At 38.0% G+C, this 20,224-nt stretch overlaps 1 protein-coding gene across 1 annotated transcript in view; it reads left to right on the forward strand.

The window, feature by feature from the left end:
- The first annotated feature begins 4,881 nt into the window (after positions 1 to 4,881).
- LOC140236459 (apoptosis-stimulating of p53 protein 1-like) overlaps positions 4,882 to 20,224 on the forward strand; it is a 54,934-nt gene continuing 39,591 nt past the window's right edge. Inside the window, exons 1-3 of the mRNA XM_072316387.1 lie at positions 4,882 to 5,024; positions 14,737 to 14,884; positions 18,212 to 18,328. Of these exons, the coding sequence (XP_072172488.1) occupies positions 4,980 to 5,024; positions 14,737 to 14,884; positions 18,212 to 18,328 (310 nt within the window). The 5' untranslated portion in view covers positions 4,882 to 4,979. The remainder of the gene's footprint in view (positions 5,025 to 14,736; positions 14,885 to 18,211; positions 18,329 to 20,224) is intronic.

Here is a 20,224-nt window from a genome sequence, read left to right on the forward strand (position 1 = left end):
TATACTTACTTTTATAGTAGAACACATAAGTTTTAGGAAAATCATCGGACAATCTGTTAAAAAAATTCTTACATCTTTGGTGAAATCCATGTATCACCATTGTTTGAAGCAACGGCGGAAATCCATACTGAGGAGTGGGGGGATGGTCACCATCACCACGATTACAAGCCCATAACCGGACCGGCGCAGCCTTTTTTTTTCGGGGGTGGGGGGGGGGGAGCTTTGTGCCCCCCTCCCCCCCCCCACACACACACTTTACAGGGATCGGATGCCCCACTCTTTTGCATGAAATATAAAGTGGGAGAAAAGTGGCATCAGCAACATAAAGACTTTTTGTTCTTGTTGCTTTTTTTTTTTTTTTTTTGCTTGTCAGACGACTTTCGGCGGAAAATCAGACCTTAAAAGTATGAAAACATTTTTTTTTTTCTTTTGGGAAATATCTGTGAGAGGGAGCGGAACGACCGAACGGGGGAAGGGTGTGTATGGGGGGGTATCCCTCTCCCACACGAGGAAGATTTTGCATTTTCAGACCTGAAATTCAGCGATCTGGTGCTCACTTGTGGTGAAAATTTTGTTTGTTTTCTTTAAAAAAAACAATAAGAAAATGAAGTATTCACAATATTGAATGACAAAATCGTGGTATTTCAGCTCTTGCTGTGCGACATCACTGTGAAGGCCTACTAAATAATGGGGCCTATCATCGGCGTAGACAGCGAATCTAGCGAGGGGGAGGGTATGGTAGGGGGGTTTCCCCCTCCTACGGTGAAATCTCTTTGCGTTGAAAATTTTGACATTTTTCAGTCCAAAAACTGCCGTTTGTAGCTATATTCTTCGCTTTGGAAATTAAGGGGGGCACACCAGGCGCAACTGCTGTCAATCACTGGCAGCAGCATCAGGAGAATGGCATAGCGAATAAATGCGAGCGAGCGGAGCGAGCGAGCATGAAAATTTTAACATTTTACAGTCTAAAAACTGCCGTTTGTAGCTATACTTTTTCGCTTTGGAAATTAAGGGGAGCCGCATCAGGCGCAACTGCTGGCAATTACTGGCAGCAACATCAGGAGAATGGCATAGCAGTTAAATGCGAGCGAAGGGGGCGAGCGAGGTTGAAAATTTTGACATTTTACAGTCCAAAGACTGCCCGTTGTGGCTGTATTTTTTCGCTTTGGAAATTATGGGGGCACACCGGGCGCAACTGCCGGCAATCGGGCAGCCACATCAGAATGGCATAACGATTAAATGCGAGCGAGCGAAGCGAGTGAGCTTGAAAATTTTGATATTTTACAGTCCCACATGTCCTTTGTGGCTGTACTAGTATTTTTTCGCTTTGGAAATTAAGGGGGGGGGGGGGCGCACCGGGCGAAAACTGCTGGCAATTACTGGCAGTAACATCAGGAGAATGGCATAATGAGCGAGCGAGCGAAGCGAGTAAGCTTGAAAATTTTGACATTTTCCAGTCCCGAAAACTGTCGTTTGTGGCTGTATTTTTTCGCTTTGGAAATTAAGGGGGCGCACCGGGCAAAAACTGTTGGCAATTACTGGCAGCAACATCAGGAGAATGGCATAATGATTAAATGCGAGCGAGCGAAGCGAGCGAGCTTCAAAATTTTGACATTTGACAGTCCAAAAACTGCCGTTTGTAGCTATATTTTTCGCTTTGGAAATTAAGGGGGCGCATCGGGCGAAAACTGCTGGCAATTATACTGGCAGCAACATCAGGAGAATGGAATAATAATTAAATGCGAGCGAGCTTCAAAAATCTGACATTTTACAGTCCCCAAACTGCTGTTTGTAGCTTTATTTTTCGCTTTGGAAATTAAGGGGGCGCACCTGCTCACAATCACTGGCAGCAACATCAGGAGAATGGCATAGCGATTAAATGCGAGCGAGCGGAGCGAGCGAGCTTGAAAATGTTGACATTAATATTTTACAGTCTAAAAACTGCCGTTTGTAGCTATACTTTTTCGCTTTGGAAATTTAGGGGGCACACCGAGTGCAACTGCCGGCAATTACTGGCAGCAACATCAGGAGAATGGCATAGCGGTTAAATGCGAGCGAGCGGAGCGAGCAAGCTTGAAAATTTTGACATTTTACAGTCCAAAGACTGCCGTTTGTGGCTGTATTTTTTCGCTTTTGAAATTAAGGGGGCACACCGGGTGCAACTGCCGGCAATTACTGGCAGCAACATCAGGAGAATGGCATGCTGATTAAATGCTAGCGAGCGAAGCGAGTGAGCTTTAAAATGTTGACATTTTCTAGTCCTAAAAACTGTCGTTTGTAGCTATATTTTCGCTTTGGAAATTAAGGGGGCGCACCGGGTGCACCTGCTGTCAATCACTTGCAGCAACATCAGGAGAATGGCATAGCGGTTAAATGCGAGCGAGCGGAGCGAACGAGCTTTAAAATTTTAACATTTTACACTCCAAAAACTGCCGTTTGTAGCTATATTTTTCGCTTTTGCTTGTCCCACTTTTATTTGAGAACCATCCCCCCCCCCCCAATCGACGCCTCTATACATATTAGGTTGCTTTTGTTAAGTGAAAGATCTGCTGCACACTCTTTGATGAATTAGGGACTATACGTCTATGTCAAAAGTGTACAAAGTTTATCCCTTATCCTGTATAGCGGACCTTTTGCATGTTCATGATTGCAATACAACGATCTGGTGCATAGTTCTGGCGATATTTGGACAATTTTCCATTAAGAAAGTTCGAGATTTGTCCTCATCTCGGGAATTGCTTGGGGGATAAATGATCTGTCTGTCTAAACACTTCCTTTGGGGCGGGGCAAATGCCCCTTTGCCCCCCATAGATTCGACGTCCCTGGTCTTCCCTTGGTATGTCCATAGATGTATCCTGACTGAGTCATCAGTCACTGTCGTTTCTCAGGAATGATTCAGGAAATGGAGGGGATTCAATTATGGCGATAAAGTTGTTGTTATTGTTTGTTTGTATGTTTTCGTACATATTTTGCAGATGGTCCCCAGTTACTCGCGTCATAGCATGTTTATATGTAGACCTATACTATTTGACGTTGTCAACGCCTGAGCCATACCTTACAGTGTATGTCGATGTTACTTTCTTCGCGAGCGAGCGAAGCGAGCGAGCGCTTGAGAAAATTATACATTTTCCTACAAGATAGAATACTGTTCAGCTCTGTTACCTGTCTGAAGGCCGGCGTACAAACGTCATGCAATATGCCAAGATTGATACAATCACATCTCTGCTTCCTTCATTTTTCCCCTCAAAATTCAGGGGGGGATGATTCTACAGGCCATCCCCCCCTCCTCCATTTCAGGGGGGGATATATCCCCCCCATCCCCCCCGGGATTTACGCCTATGGTTTGAAGGGATGGCCACAGCAGTTCCTGATATCACAAGTAGTACAAATGCAAACAGAAGGAAACTGACCAGAAATGAATTGTATAATTTATTAGTGATAAGTAGTACAACGTGATAAAGAAGATGCATATGTATATATATATATATATATATATATATATATATATATATATATATATATATATATATATATACATGTATATATGTATATTATTATGATATTATATACATATTATATATATGTATGTATGTATATTTATTTATTTATAAGGAGAAGTTACTGCATCTGATTTTTTTCTCCATCTAACAAAAAAGCCTTTGACTTACCTCTTACAACTGTATACAGAAGGCAGGAGAATGTGTAGTTGAGGGAATGTGTCTTTTTCAAAGAAAAAAGTGAAACAATAATAATAATAATAATAATAATAATAATAATGAGACTTATAAGCGCACATTTCTACCTAAAAAAGATACTCAAGGCGCTATAGAACAGAGTACATATTGTGTCACGTTACAACAGTATCACAGAAAATAATAAGACAATAAACCAACAAACAATAGGCCTATATACGTACACATACTATACATACAACATATACTATAACTATACTAATTAATAATAATAATAATAATAATAATGATGATAATGATAATAATAATAATAATAATAATGATAATAATATTAATAACAATAATAATGATAATAATAATAATGATATTAATAATAACAATAATAATGATAACAGCAACAACGACACTAATACATAATATAGGTCCTACATGTACCACTACCTGTACTAGGCCTACTACTACTACTTCTACTACCTCTACTAATGATGGTTTTAAGAAGAACCTCAAGACCTACCTTTTTGATTTAAATTGACAATTGTTACCTGTATGTATATGTGTACGGATATTGTTTGTTTGCTTATTGTTCTTGTTATCTTCTGTGACACTGTTGTATTACAAAACGTGATACATTATGTACTCTGTTCTATAGCGCCATGAGTATCTTTTCAAGTAGAATGAGCGCTTTATAAGAGTCTCTCTATTATTATTATTACTACTACTACTACTACTACTACTGCTACTACTACTACTACTACTACTACTACTACTACTACTACTACTACTACTACTACTACTACTACTACTACTATTACTACTAACTACTTCTACTACTGCTGCTGCTTCTCATGTAAACAATGAATTATTCATGATTTACAATAAATACTAGCAGATACAGATATCTTCACTATCATTAACGAAGATCCCTATTTTCCAGGAAAAGATAAGCATAAAACGATGTGTACAATTTTAGTGTTGAATGAATGTGAATGTCCGGTCTCTGATAAAGACTACATTCTTTAATTGACCTATATGACGTCACTCTGTATACATTTGAACGGCTTGGGGTCCGTGTGTGTGTGTTTGCCTGACACGAACTGCCTGTCCGTGGTGTATGCATCATGCACTAGGATCTCGGAGATCCCGTGCCTTTCACGTACGGATTGTATTGAAGACATACACACGCATCACTATCGTTCGTATACTACGGCACCTTTACTGTGGAGGCTGGGCATACTATTTTAACCTTCGTGTGGGACTAAAACGAATTGAAGTTTGACAACACAATCTATGAGCAGGATGCCAGATATGGATCACCTTGGCCTACCCGGTCAGGTAAGAATCGTTAAACCTAGAATGTCGACATGGCTATAAATTTCGTCTCCGTACCACCGCATGAGTTCGTAACTAACAACGTGTTATCTAGAACTTAGTAGAAGGCACCTTTCTTATCAGCATTGATTCACACAGTGCAGGGAGGTGAAACATGTCATTGGCATTGGCTATTGCATGCCACCACTACTGCACTGCCATGCCTGGCACTAGCTACAATAATGTATTTTCTTCATGATGATCTATTGTATGTGATGGAGACTAGATCTATAATTTGTATATGCATGCACAAGACATGATGATCATGCCAATACCACTTTTGCCGTTTAACGTTAATAAACTTAGAACTAGAGCCCTAGACGTCTAAGTTTACTTGAACTTGGGTTTTGGTGCATTCAGTGGTTGTGCTTCTTGTGTGGTGAAACCAGAGAATGCGAGTCCATTATTTCTAACTTAGACACTGGTTCATTCATATTCAAGTCAAGTCCGACTGGTGAAAAGTGTGAAACTTCTTTTAACGTTAAGTGTGTTCACTCACTGTAATGCACTGGCCGCGCCAGTGCATGCGCTGTACCAATCAACATCATCAGTGTCTGCATCTCTCCCTCAGTGCAGCACTGCCATAAGTATCATTAAATGCCACTGTCTCTGTGTAAATTTTATTTTATTTTTTAGCATTTTTAGAGTAGAGTCTAGAGAATCTAGTATCTCGGGGCTGCTGTGTTGTGTATAGAACATGGTGAGATTCCTAAGATGCAGTAAGAAATGTTGCTAATGTTTCTTCAACGATTGTCCAGAGAAAATGCTTGACTGAAACAAAGTGAAAGATTGGTCTGTATGTGTATCTTGTTGTAGACATTAACATAGGGCCTAGGGGATATGGGATATGTTCCGCGGAGACTACTGTCGTATTGTTTGTATGTTTGGCTGTACAGAATCCCCTCCTGTGAAGTCAAAAAGTGATTAAAAAAAAAGCAACAACTTTCATATCCATAGTTATATCTTGAATTCCTCACAATGAAATTGCACCATAATCACAGGAAATTCTGATTAAATGTTAAATTTGAACCAAGTTGCTTATCAGAAAGCGTCGATATAGCATAATGTACTTTAAATTGTATCCGTGTAGAGTCTGTGTTGACTTTCATATGGTCGCTCAAATCAACTCGCTCTTCGCAAGCAGTCACGATCGCGATGTCCGCTGACTGCACAATCTGAAATTAAAATTAGCTGATTACGTGATGTATCTTTCAAGTAACCGGGAGCTAACAATCAATGTACATTTGTACGAATTATTTATGGCAAGTTCAGTGAAGCCGGTTGAGAAATGCAGTTCCAAGAGCACACGTCAACACACACACACACACACACACACACCATTTCTCAACCAACTTCTGCCGACACGCTATAATCATTGATTTGAACAGTGATTTTTAGAGCCTCCCTCTTAGCTTTACTTGAAAGATACACTTGTACGTTGCACGTCACACAATATTGACAGGTAACTTCAATGCTCAGTTTCAGATTGTGCAGGCAACATATGCTGCGATAGATACTGTAGCTCATGAAGAGTGAGTTGTTTTGAGCAATGATATGAAAGTCAACGTCAATATCAACACTTCCTGGCAACTGATTTGATTCAAATTTTTGCAAGTGATTGGTAATTGGTAATCTAAGCTATTGAGTATTTCCTGTGATTTTGATGCACTTTTGTTTTGTAGAATTCAAGATATCTGACATGGATACAAAAGTATATAAGCACCTTGCATACTACATGTAAAGTAGAGAGGTAGGGTCTAGGAAATAAACAATGCCAGAATGTGTTTTAATACATGTGTGTATACATGTATGATATCACAGACTATTTGCAGTGCCCAATTCCCCAAAAAGACACCAACTGCAAAAGATTTGTACAGTGTATGAGTATGATGAGAGTAGAATGATAGCTGTTTTTGATGAGCAGAAACCTGAGATGGTTATTTTGGCAATTTTTTCAGTCTTTGTGTGCATGATGGAATTGTGTGATGGAATGTTCCTCTTGTCAACCCATTTTTTCTCTTGGAGTGCAACAAACACAATATGTATGGCGCACCTGTGAATTTTCCCCCCTGGCATATCTATCAAAGAACCCTTTTTTATTTTTTATTCTTTTTGTTTTTTTTTTACACTTGGTTAACTTGGTCACAAAATTCTGAGTTCAGTGCACTTCAAAGTGTGCAAACAATGTGGACCAGCATTAAATCTGTTTGACTTCCTCTTTCTTACACGCCTGCAGATAACGTACATGTAATCATAATCCAGGAATTATGATCTTGATATTTGATGCATGAAATCAATATTATTTGAGGAAGTGGTAACAGGTTCATGCATTCTTCCTCATCTTCTTCATGATATTATTATTATTATTATTATTATTATTATTATTATTATTATTATTATTATTATTATTATTATTATTTATTATTATTATTATCAAATTTTGATTGATGATGTTGATTAAAAATGAAAATATGGCTGGCAGTGGTGAAGCACACAGTTTGGAGATAGCACTTTTCCATTAAGCTAAACTGCTACCCCAAGGACATTGAGGAAATATTACACTCACATTGTCCAATGTGGTATCAAAGTATTTTGATGCATATTTCAGACTGCCTCAACGGTTGTTGTCAAGCCAATTCAGTGACTCCTGCTGTATCGAAAATACAACACAGCATGAAATGACGAAGTCCCAGTTTGACGTGGTTGTAGTTTCTCTGACCAAAGCATGGATTGGTTTACAAGTGTCAGAAATATGCAATAATAAATCAGCAGGACGTCAGTTGCATATCAGAAATTATGAATATCAGTGATACATGTACATTGTACATGTATTATTCATTGATTGTAAGATTATGAAACTTAACATTATTTTGTAGATGCATCATGCTACATACAGTACATATACAAATCACATGCACTGTTGCAGGGCTGACATCATTCCAGCAATCAAAATTACATGTAGGGGGTTTTCATATAAAGCAAAGTGCAATTTGAGAGATCCTTGTGTTTTACACCATACAGTGTACATATGTACAAGTTGTAGGGCCTACATGTAAATGTACACACATCTCGGTGGGTGATAATGAATCCCAAATTATTATGTTATTTCTGCAAGAATACAAGGATTGTCAGGTTGAAAAAAAAAGAAGAAAAAAGTATGGCATGGTTGCTTACGTACTGCTCAAAAATACAAAACAGATACAATCATAGTAAGAGCATAATGGTCAATAGCACAATCAGGGTATGCAATTGTGTAACAGGGCAAAAATGAAAAAACTTGGTGAAAATGCTTTTTTTGTTGTTTGTTGTAGCTGAGTGTTCAAATTTTCATTTCATGTAAAGAAAGAGTCAAAATTTTGCATTAAACTGCGCATAAATTAGCATTTAAATTAGGGGTGTCGAATTACATTGAAATGACTAATATATTGGAAAAATTCATTAAAAAAAAGGAGAATGCTTTTTTCATCTGATATTGCTGTTAGATATTCCTGATAAATATCCCTTTCATTCACCACCAGCACATAGCCATGACATATCACAAAATATGAATGAATTTCATATTTTCACTTCTCGAAATGGATGATCAATTTTGTAGGCATTATTTTGAATTCAAATAAAACCACTTTTACATATTTCATCATATTTCACTTTTGCCAAAGAGTGAAGAGGCGAAACTTTCAGGAATAGGTAACAGACATATAGTGGCCATTATTAAAAATTTTTATGAAATTAGGGCTGGTACTTTGGAAGATATTATATTTTTCATCTAAAAAATTATCTGTACAGTTTGACCTTGAATGTGCGCACAGTGTTTGGATCAATTCTCATATTTGTAGACACAGATAGAAGAATGAATGTGAGATTTATGATGACTTGAGTTGATATCCAAGCTGTGACACTCAAACAATGACATATTAAGCCAAAATACTATGTTTTTGCTTATGATATCTTTAGAAATTGAACAAGCATTGAAATATGAACACGGAACACTTATCATATGACCTTCATGCAGTATTACATGGGCGTGTATCGGTCTTATTTATGCTCAGCAATTTGTAAAAATATGAAAAAATAAGTTCCTATTGCTCAAATTTGCTAAAATTTTCACACAATAGATTTCTACATATGTACAATTCATGGTTAAAAAAACAAGGATATTCAATAAGGGGAAAAGATTCTTTAAAGTAGTCAAATCAGGATATACCTAACTGAAAGCACTGAAAAACGGCTGCACTTATTTTACTCAGCATTTGAAAATGGCTCAAAACTCAAAACTGGCTGAACATTTATTGGCAAACAGCACACCATATTGTAGTGTGTCTTCAGTACTTTCAGGAAAAGCGAAAAAATAAGCTGTTTCTCCATGTATAGCTGTACAGCATGGGTTAAAAGGTCACAATGTCACAAAAATAAGCCAGCATTACACTCCTACCAGGATGGGATTTCAGACCTTATAACTTTCTCCAGCTGAAAGAACCACTGTTTTCAGCTGAAAGAACCACTGTTTTTTATTGCATGCAAGCAATGCCAGGAAAAAATCCATTAATTTGATACCAAACACATAGGGGTAGACTTAAAATATGGACCTCAAATCTTGATTTTACGTAAGTTGTAAAACGCTTTTTTTGACGCATTACGTGGGTTTTGGGGGACTTTTTGGTAATTAATCTTTAATAATTAACAGTAAATGAGAAGAAATTAGCTATTGTCTTACCACATGTGATTACTGATGTCTTGGCATGTTGCATGTGAATTTTTAAGTCAGTTGGTGCATTCTTTTAGAAGTTACAATTTTTTAAAGTGAGAAAGTCATGATTGCATACCCTGATTGTGCTTATCACCTAAATTCAATAGCTATCAAATACATGTACAATTGTAGTTTGCTTAAATGCGAACTTCTGTAGTGCTTGTATGTAATACAAGTCTACTATGATAGCTATGTGACTTGCACTAAACTGTTGCCCTGATGAGTCTCTTCCAATAGTTTTATATATTTACCAAAGAATATATGAAGACGGACTGCCAAGACTGCTTTTTTAATGTACATTTGTGTGTATCTGTTGACATTGTATTTTGTTACAGACTACTTGTTCTGATTATGCTGCAACAAGGAGTCTGAAGTCTATGTTGGTACTGTATCTTGCCAAATTTATAATGTGTAAACATTTGTAACATTTAAACAGTGACAATGCTTGCGTTTGGAAATGTCATACAGCTTGTACTTTGTATTTTGGCATTGCTGAAGAAGAACCATCAAAAGGGGTTTGGTTGGTGCAGTGATAATCCTTGTCAGAACAGGGAACCTACCAAGCTGCATAGCAGTGAACAATTTTATTCTAAATGGCATGTGAATGTGCAGAGATGCCATGCCCCTCTTTTTGAGTCCCCCCCCCCCTTGTGAAAAAGAAGAGGAAAAGAAGTACAGATATATTTGAAGTAGAAAAAGCTTTCCAACCTTAAACCCAAGCATTCTATTCAAACCTGTTGTGCGGAAATGATCAACATTCAAAAGGTGTAGAATCCCACTGATCCTTCTGAGCTGTTACTTTGTGATGGTACATAATGTAGAGCCATTTGCACTTTGTGGATTATAAACAACTCTTGCATGGGAGAATAGGGTATACAGCTGTTTCATTTGCAGAATGCCTGAATTGAGCATGCCCCACTTGGTGTTGTAATTGACTTGCGGAGAGCCAGAGGGGACCAAATGAAGCAACTTATCAACCAATTGTGGGATTGGACATCTACAACAACAAGAACAACAATATCATGTTGAGACCATTGCCAACAAATTATTGATGGACTTGCTGGGTCTAAACAAAGATGGAAAGGATATTTAATGACTTGGAGAAGCAAAGTCAAAGTACATAATTACTGTACAAGTGTATAAATGCTACATGTACATACAGTCATAAAAAATGCACATACGATATCTTTCATTGCAGTTTGAGGCACCTTTGTCCTAGTATACACTGAACATGAACCGTACAGACATACATGTACAAGCTGTACGTTTGGAGAAATTTTTACATCTCTGTGCCTTTAGTCATCATAATGTTTTACAGCTGACTCAGGGGTGCTTAGTCATGAAGACCCGCCCCCTCCATAGCCCACCCCCCTGTGCTCACTCCTGTACAGTTGCTTTATTGTTGTTGGGTTATGATGAATTGTTCAGGGTATTTAGAATACTAACTACGATATGGATGAATACACAGACATCTGTGTTGTTGGCATAGTCTTGTGCTTTCAAGACCAACCTTGTAAAAAGTATTGAGAAGTAGGCTACGAGATGTAAACAGGCTAGAAATTACAGCTTGAGGAAATCATATTTTTGTACATGATTCCAGGTAAATCAGACTACACTGTCCTGAAATTACACAATTTATGTGATGAAAAGTCTCCTATTTTACAGCTCTAGTTTTGTGCAGAGATACTCGATGAAAATTACACATGTACATTACATGTACCAGGTATCTTTCTGAATATTGCATGCCTGTAACTTTACATGATATGTTTACTTTTTAGAAACAAAATTTATCCTAACTTTGAATGATTTCAAGCATTCCTTACCTTAAATTAAGGGAATAGTTCAAAGCAGACGAGCATTAATGAAGCAGGGATTTATGACAGTGTAGAAAAAAAAAAAAAGAGAGAAGAAAACCCATTGTGGAACATGGATCTCAAAGGCAGTACCTGGTATGTTGTAGTTGTCTGCTGCCATCTCCTGTGTGTGTGTCTCTGTGTGCATATTTTTCTAAATCAACTCTGAGGTCACTGGACCGGAAAAAGGTCTAGATCAATGAACAAGTTCAGCAAAAGAATTTGATCTATGATGAACGTTATGCTCAGTGGATAAACATATTTCATAAGATATAGCATGCACAAACTACTAGTATACACATTGGAAGTCACAATAATATGTTCCCTAAATTTCTTTTACTTCACCTGTATGAGGCATTCTGCATGTAGTACATCATGTCGAGCAGTGGAATACCCAGAACAAAGGGGATTTCAATTGTTTGTGTGATTGTTAACATCCTGATCTTGATTAGAATACTTTTTCATAAGTTTTTTTTTTTTTAAACATGAAATCTGTGTTTGCTTTTTTTTATTTTGTTTTTATTGCTTAAAAAGCTCTCAAAGGCCCGAATTCACGAAGGTGGTACAAATGAAACCATGGTCTAAACCATGGACAAAAACCATGGAGCGCCAAGTGTCAAACGGAATATTTCGTTACGAAATTGGTCATTTCGTCGACAAAATGACTGTTTCGTTAACGAAATTATCATTTCGTGGACGAAATGTTCATTTAGTTACAAAATGTTGTCATTTCTTTACAAAATAATCATTTCATCGACGAAATAACTGATTTCATAGCGAAATATCCCATGCGACACTTGGCATTCCATGGTTTTTGTCCATGGTTTAAACCATGGTTTCATTTGTACCACCTTCGTGAATTCGGGCCAATAAGTCCATACCTACTTGGTTCAACTAAAGCAGACCACAACCATGAAGAGTGACTAAAAATGCCGAAGGGCAAATGATACAAATGTACAAGCATTTCTTTTTTGTACTGCATACTTTTCAACGTTCATCATAACACATCGAGATATTCCATTGTTTGTACATTACAAGTGGGGAATCATTTTAATGAGGAGTTATTCCCGATTTTAAATCACAGTCTTGAAAAACCTGAGGGGGTGGGGGTGTTTGTGGAAAGCATGTGTGTATCAGCATGCTATGAAGTGTGCTACACGAACTGTACATGTACACTTACTGGTTGTGATATCACCTCTGGGGCCTATTCGTCTTCATGCTTCTTTTAGTATCTACATTGTATTTGATACAATATTATCAAAACTGTTTTTCAAGGCAAGTTATCAGTGTGTCACTCTCATTAGAATAAAGAGTCAAGTTTATGATCAAATTTCAAATCAACCTATCAACTTAAGCATCTGGATTTACCCTGTGTGAAAAGAAAGAAATACAACAATGATTTTAGTCAAATGAAATTCAATAAAATTTTTGTACTGCATTTGTACAGTGTATCAATGTGCCTGCAAAGTGTACCAGAAATAGCGTGCATGAGGAAACAGTGGTATTCATGGTATTCAAAAATTACTCATGAAGATGCAATTTTCAATGGTTTATGGCACCCAAGAGCATTGTGTGCGGATGTTATCTCTTGTGGCACCGTGAGTAATCCCAATGTCAAGGAAAGATCAAATGTCGAGCACCTTTGAGGAAACACCAGACATTGGAATTCTTGCTATCAATTGAAGGAATGTCTTTTATACACTGTAGTTATAGGGGAAAACAAAAACAACACCATTTATTTTGCTGCCATTAAAGATAAGCTGGGATATGAATAGAATGCTCAGGTTGACTACTAGTTTCGTGTGAATGATAGGAATCACAGACAAGTGTATTCCCCATGGGACATATTACTGACACATACTCACACAGATAAGTTGTTTCTAGTTGTCAGCCTTCATTACGGTGTCGTGGTGTTGTGAATAGAAGTGTGGGCTTCAGGCACGGCCAGAATGCAGCAGCAACCAAATCAGCTCAGAATGCATGACTGTTCTCAAGTCTTGCCAGCAGCGATTTGTACCCTCCATGTCAGAAAGATGTCTGTCAGAACTGATTTCAGCCTCTCAGCATGGACATGAGAGTTACATATTGTATTTGTAAAAGTTTAGACCAGTCCATTAGAACACACAAATTCCTTTTTTTTTCCCTTTTAAAACATCATAGCAATGATAAATATAGTACTGTATGATTTTGAGATAATTTTTACAAATCTATGTAGCTAGATATGACCCAACAAAAGGACCACTCAGTTGTACACATCTTTGGTGTCGGCCTATTAGATTTTGAAGTTATATTGTATATGTTTTATAAAAAGGGGAGGGGGTAATTTGCCTGAGCCATTACTCAAAATGATCAAATAATACCATCGATAAATCAAACCATACTACATTTTTTTGGCAGCCTTTAAAGTAAAAATAAAGCATTTGAAGTTTTATTTTGGTCATTGACATGGAATTTTGCACTGTAACGTCAACTGCTCAATTCTTTCTCCTTTTTCTGCACATGTAAAATTTTAATGTCCCTCCCCTCTTTGAATGGATTTGGAAGCTTACAGCCGAAGGAGAGAATGGCATTAAAAATTGTGAATCACTTGCTGAAAAGAGCAAATTGACTGTGAAATGTAACTGATGGTGAAGGGAGGGGGATAATCACAGCTACAAAGGTTCTTTGTGTAATTTCTTTCACACTTCGTCAATATCGCATCGTTGTAAAAAGCACCAGATTAATGCGACTGTCAGAAGAAATTAATTCTTTAGCATAAATGGATGTCCATGTACTGTATGAAGAGGCCTTAGCTCGTTGATTCATTGGAAGGGACGAAATTGTGTGTGTTGTGAGCACGAGATGATGGAAAAAATTTTCGTGACGAATTTCAGAAAGTAGGATGGCTGGCAGCTCGTTAAATCTTTTGGTTGAATTGTCAGCCTGTCGATGTGAGAGAGGTGTAGATCTATCCATCTCCCGATGGCAAATTACTAAACATGAATGACTCATAAGTCACTCTCCCAGCCCGGCATTCGGTATTCCCTCTCGGAGAGCATCTTCATCATCCCCCTTTCATCTTCATCCTCCCCTACAGATGATCCTGAAGGTTTACCTCAGCAACAGCCCGGATACGGTGTCGGATGTGCCCGTTACCCCGGAAACGACGTGCAAGGATGTGATAGAGTTCTGCAAGGAGCCAGGGGAGGACCAATGCCACTTAGCTGAACTGTGGAGGGGATGTGGTAAGTTAGAAAAAACAGAGAGAAAGAAAAAAAAAAATTCAAAAAGCGTCTGTACTGAAAATTCTTGTGTTTAGAAATTTTGATTGGCAACGTCAAAGGCTTAGGCTGCGTTCATGTGAAACTAGAATTGCGTTTCTAAACATGTTTAGTCGCTAAACGTGTTTGGTTGCGTTGCGTTCATGCGATTTTTCCATTTAAATGCGTTTCAAAAGGCCGATCTGAAACGCAGAAAAAAGGGCGTTTTGAATCATGATTCTGCTAGAATCACGATCGCCGAAACCGCATGAACGCAACCGTGATTTCAATCATGATTCTGTGACGTCATTGTGCGCTGTGCGCATGCGTGTCTCATGGGGTACAGTATCCCACAGCTTCTTGTTCTGTTCGCGTGCTTGTGTACGTCTTATGAATCGTGTGTTTCGGTACCATACTTGCACTTGTTTGTTTACATCAACGCCATACACCGATTCTATAGTATCTAGCTGTTTAATATTATAATACATGTAATTACTCTCCGACTGAGATGATAATAGTAATGGCTGCAGCGCTGTGTCTATTCAAGGGAAAACAATGGGAGAGACGAAGAATTAAGATTATTCCTCGATCTGTGGGCGAGTCTGAATGCCACAGCTTATTGGAAAGTATTCACCGAAATAAAAACGTAAAGGTCTATAATAAACTGACTGATCAGTTGGCATAAGGAGGTCTACTGGCTCGAGTTGCAGAGACATGGTCAAACTGCGCAGTGCACTGCGCAATGGCAAAGGATGAGCAGAGCCAGAATCAGTGTTGCGAAAGCCCGCATGAACGCTCTTCCGCCGAGACCGTGATTTGAAACGCCGTTTTGAATCATGATTCATGTTTGTGATTCTGGCTACGAAATTCGCATGAACGCGGCCTTAGAGATGGAAGGTACTGGCATCTGATATTTGACTATGGTGCTTTGTGCTTCATTCATGGAACAGCACATCCTGAAGGCACATTTTCTTAACAGATTTCTTCAAACTTTAATCCTAGATTGAAAGGGATTACAAACCTTGAATTTTCAAATTCTATTGTGTTGCATTACACATGTAACTCTTAAGGTTGAATATTGCTCTATTGGCAGCAGTAGGCATTAGGATATGTGCAGAATATCACATGGGTAGATCAAAGCACCCTTTATATTGGAAAGGGAAATTAACTTTAGACAAAAAAAAAAAAGAAGAAAAAAAGACCTGTGGCAGATGCACATGTTGCTATGACTTATCTACAATAAATGTACCGTAATACAGTCTCTTCAACTACATAAGTGTACTTGCACAAAAGTCACATCAGGATGATAAATTCAGTATTGCAATATGCTTGCACAATGAGGAATCATTTTAAGCTACAGTGAACCTCGTGCTATTCTAGCCTCCTTAGTTTGTAGACAATAAAACTGAGATTTAACACAAGTGAAACTCATTTCAATCAATTATAACATCAATTTCCAACATATATTTTACTCCATTACATAATTACATAACATGCATTATCTAAAAGGTCTGAAGGTGTAGGCTATTTCCTCATCAGTCAAGGCCTGAGTGATTCGGCCATCTCAAGAATATTATGTGCCACTCTAAACCTACTGTATACTGTAAACTTCAAGGGGTTTTGAGCCAACAGCTGCTGTGAAGACCCCTGGGTCAAACTATGTGAACTAATGGCTCTTAACTACTGCCTCCCTTTTGGTGGCCATTGTGCGGACTAATGGCTCTGTAATGAGGTCCAATTTGTGTTGGTATTTTGATGGATCTAGCAGACGTCCCATACACTTGAACTTTTCTTTACAGTTGTGTGGCTGCTGCGTGTAGTGTAGGGTTGTCAGTCTGCTGTAAGGCCCATTGCTCATACCTCTACCATTGGTATCACTATCAGTTGTTGTTGCTATTTGCGTACATGCATTCATAACTTATCAGTTCTTGAGGCAATTTTCTTGCATAAGTTGTCATTTTGTCCTTCATAACTGGCGAATCCTAGTTTTGCTGTCTATGGATCCATAGAAGAATAACTAGTGGGACTGGTCAATTTCATTTACACTGTACTTGTAGTGTACACAAATCAGAAAAATTAAAAAGAATTGCCAATTTGAGAATGAAATATATACTGTAAAAAATCTTCTCGATTGTGTTGCGTATTAAAGATGTACTCATACAGTGTAAGTGAGGAATTAAGAGGCTTTAGATATTTCTGCAACAGAAATAGACTATGACTGTGTGTGATTAAAACAAGCAACAGATAAAAGAGAAGATTAAGTCTATTTGATGAAATGCTAACAATGAATGGTAACTATCAATAATAAAGGGATATAGCACCAAACCACAGATTTATGTGATTTCAAGGTCTTGATAGGATAATGGTAGCTATCTGTCTTCTAGGATATGTGTCATCATTTGAATCATTTTCATGCTTTGATTTTTTTTTTTTTTTTTTTTTGGTGATTCACCATGTCTGTGTTGTTACATTTCTTAGACATATCTCTTGGTTTTTTGCCTGAATTTCTTTTCTTCTTTTTACTATTTAAGTGCTCTCAATGCTTCAGAAAAAAAAACCCAATTGTTCATAACCACACTTATAGACAGCATGCAGCATTGCTGTCAAAAACAGTTCTCCTGAGCAGTGGAGCATCCATGATTTTCAGGTGTTAGGCCTATATACTTTTCTCTTAGTATGATGACCGGACTATCAAATGTCATGATAGATGTACATTGTAACCCAGAGATCACACACATGTTATTGAATGGTATTAGTTACACTGTAAATAGGTCTACAAATGTGGAAGCAAATTGTTTATGAATTTAGCCGCATTTGGTCATGTAAACACTGTGTTTACAATAACATGCTTAGGTAAACCCTGTGTTTATGAGAAAGCAAATAAATATATCCTAAAATGCGGTTAAAACATTTCCTGAGAAGATATGATGGATTTGAAAACAAAAATCAAGAGCAAGAAAGGATATTATTCTGACCGTTAGTAGAGCACATATCCTGAGGAACCAAGGTCTGAGAAGAACTTCCTCCTTTCCCAAACATCAGTTCAAATTGCTCGTCTGGTCCAGTGTACACATGTGGTGTTGTGGCTCTGTGGTTTGTATGCTTGACTGGTTAGGTTGGATCTCGGGTTCAAGACCTGGCCATGACTCCAGTGTCCTCCTGGAACATAAACAACGGAGGTGAAAATAGTTTTTGCTGTGTAGGGCATTAGAACAGTTAAAACAAATGTGCAGTCATCAAGCAGAAGACCATTCGATCATATTGTATAAAAAGATATGAAATATAATGCCGTCTGTTTGTTTATATTGACAGAGCGGCCTGTTGGTGAAGGAGAGAAGATATACGACATTCTGCAGCAGTGGGGGATCCATTGCAACGAAGTCAAGTTCTTTCTCCGGCATGAAGGTGTCAGCGCGACTGATGATCCAGGTAGGTGTGGGCAATGTCAGGCAAGCCATCTTTGGTGTGTCACGAACTAGTCCAATGAACAAGTTTGTATAATAGTCATGCCCTTTTGCAAATGTGGTGTAACACTCACCTTTCCACTGGACTGTCAATTTCTTCTTGTAGAATTCTCAAATCTGTTCCACCTTCATATGGTAGCAGTAGGCCTACCTCTTGAAGTTGAGAACAGAGTTTTCCATGAGAGGCAAAGGCTTTATTTAAGATAAACAAGATTACCAAGCGTACTGGTCTAAAATGTATGAAATGATGAGCATATGATAAGTTTCCTTGTTTTACTGTCAGGGAGGCGTGGCTTCATAGCTGTGGGCGTGGTTAAGGGAGTGAAATAATGACTGGCTGTTTGTCACGTATGACAAAAAAAACAAAAAACAAAACTGCATGCCATATTTTATATATTGCTTGCTTGAGGGTATTGAGGACTTTGATAGGAGCAAGGACATAGTGGGACAATATGCCTTTCATGCAGTAATCCCATCTACTTTGTGAGGAATTTCCATTGACTAACTGAACTTGTGAACTCTAATTTACATCCTTTGTATTCAGCCTGGGTGAGTTTCTGAAGGCATTACTGTCATATCTTACTTTTACAATCCCATTATTTTATATCTCATATCCTGGTTTAACTTTATCTGAGCCTATACCTCTACAACTTTGATTGACATAAGAGAAAGAAAAAGAAAATAAAAAGATAATCAAGTGCCTGAAGCCGTTTCACATTCCTGTAATTCACATAGTTGATATATTCTATATATCCTGTTTCTTGAGACATGTTTTTAGTTAGTGAAAAGAAGTAATGCTACCTATGAGTGCGAGACATGTATGTAGTTTCACTGTAGGTGGCCTTGTCCTTGCTTAAAGCAGTTTGAACTTGGATTTCTGCTGTATAAAGTTGCAGAGCATGCATGCATGCACACTGTTGTTTTTCCAAGGTTGGTATCCAGCCCAACCCATGAAATGGGATATCTTTCCTTGGTATTGTGCTAGCTTAGGCTTAGAAGTTTACAGGTTGGTGACTCTGCGCCCCAATTACCCCCCCCCCCTTCTTCCCTTCTCTTCCTCTCCCCTCCCTTTACCCCCTTCCCCTCTCCTTCCCTGATATTAGGGAGCTTTAGATTTTAGACGCGCGGACGTTCAAAGAGAAAAAAACATGATCTGAGCGTGCGCAGTAGCGCGGATCAAGTTACTGCGCACGCTCAGATCATGTTTTTTTCTCTTTGAACATCCGCGCGTCTAAAATCTAAAGCTCCCTAATATTGTCTTTCACAACTTATGTGGGTATTTACTATAAGCAGCCTTTTTTTGACACACATTCAAATAGGGTTTTTTTTGTGTGTGTGAGCTGATGTAGTAGTAATATTCAGATACAATGCAATGTTATGCAAAATGATGATATGCAGTGAGAATACAATGGTATCTTAAGAATATCAGCAGGATTTTGAAGTTATTATTTGAATAAAATACATTTTGTAGTTTCTGTTTTGTAACTTATATAACCGCATTGCCAATAGAGAGAGGTTATCTTAGGGATGTCTTGTGGAGTCTTACCTTGATATTGAGTAAAGCTAATTTCCGGTATGACTAATCCATGAAAAACAAAAACAAAGGAAAGAATAAGAGAAGAGGTATGTCTAAAATCTGCCTTTTGGAGGGGAGACATGGGTAGTTGGTTTCATGCTAGTGTAATGTGAACTTGAGGTTAGCATAGCCAGTGAACCAGGTAATGAGGACATTTGTTAAGAATTTCAAAGTAGAATCTTTGCACATCTTACATATGAAAACAGTATCAGGTGCCGAGTTTGCCTTCTAATTAGACGCATCGGTCTTAATTCATGGTTGAACGAGGGCTTGAACGAGAATGGC

This window comes from Diadema setosum, chromosome 1 (genome assembly GCF_964275005.1).
Source record: "Diadema setosum chromosome 1, eeDiaSeto1, whole genome shotgun sequence".
NCBI lineage: Eukaryota > Metazoa > Echinodermata > Echinoidea > Diadematoida > Diadematidae > Diadema > Diadema setosum.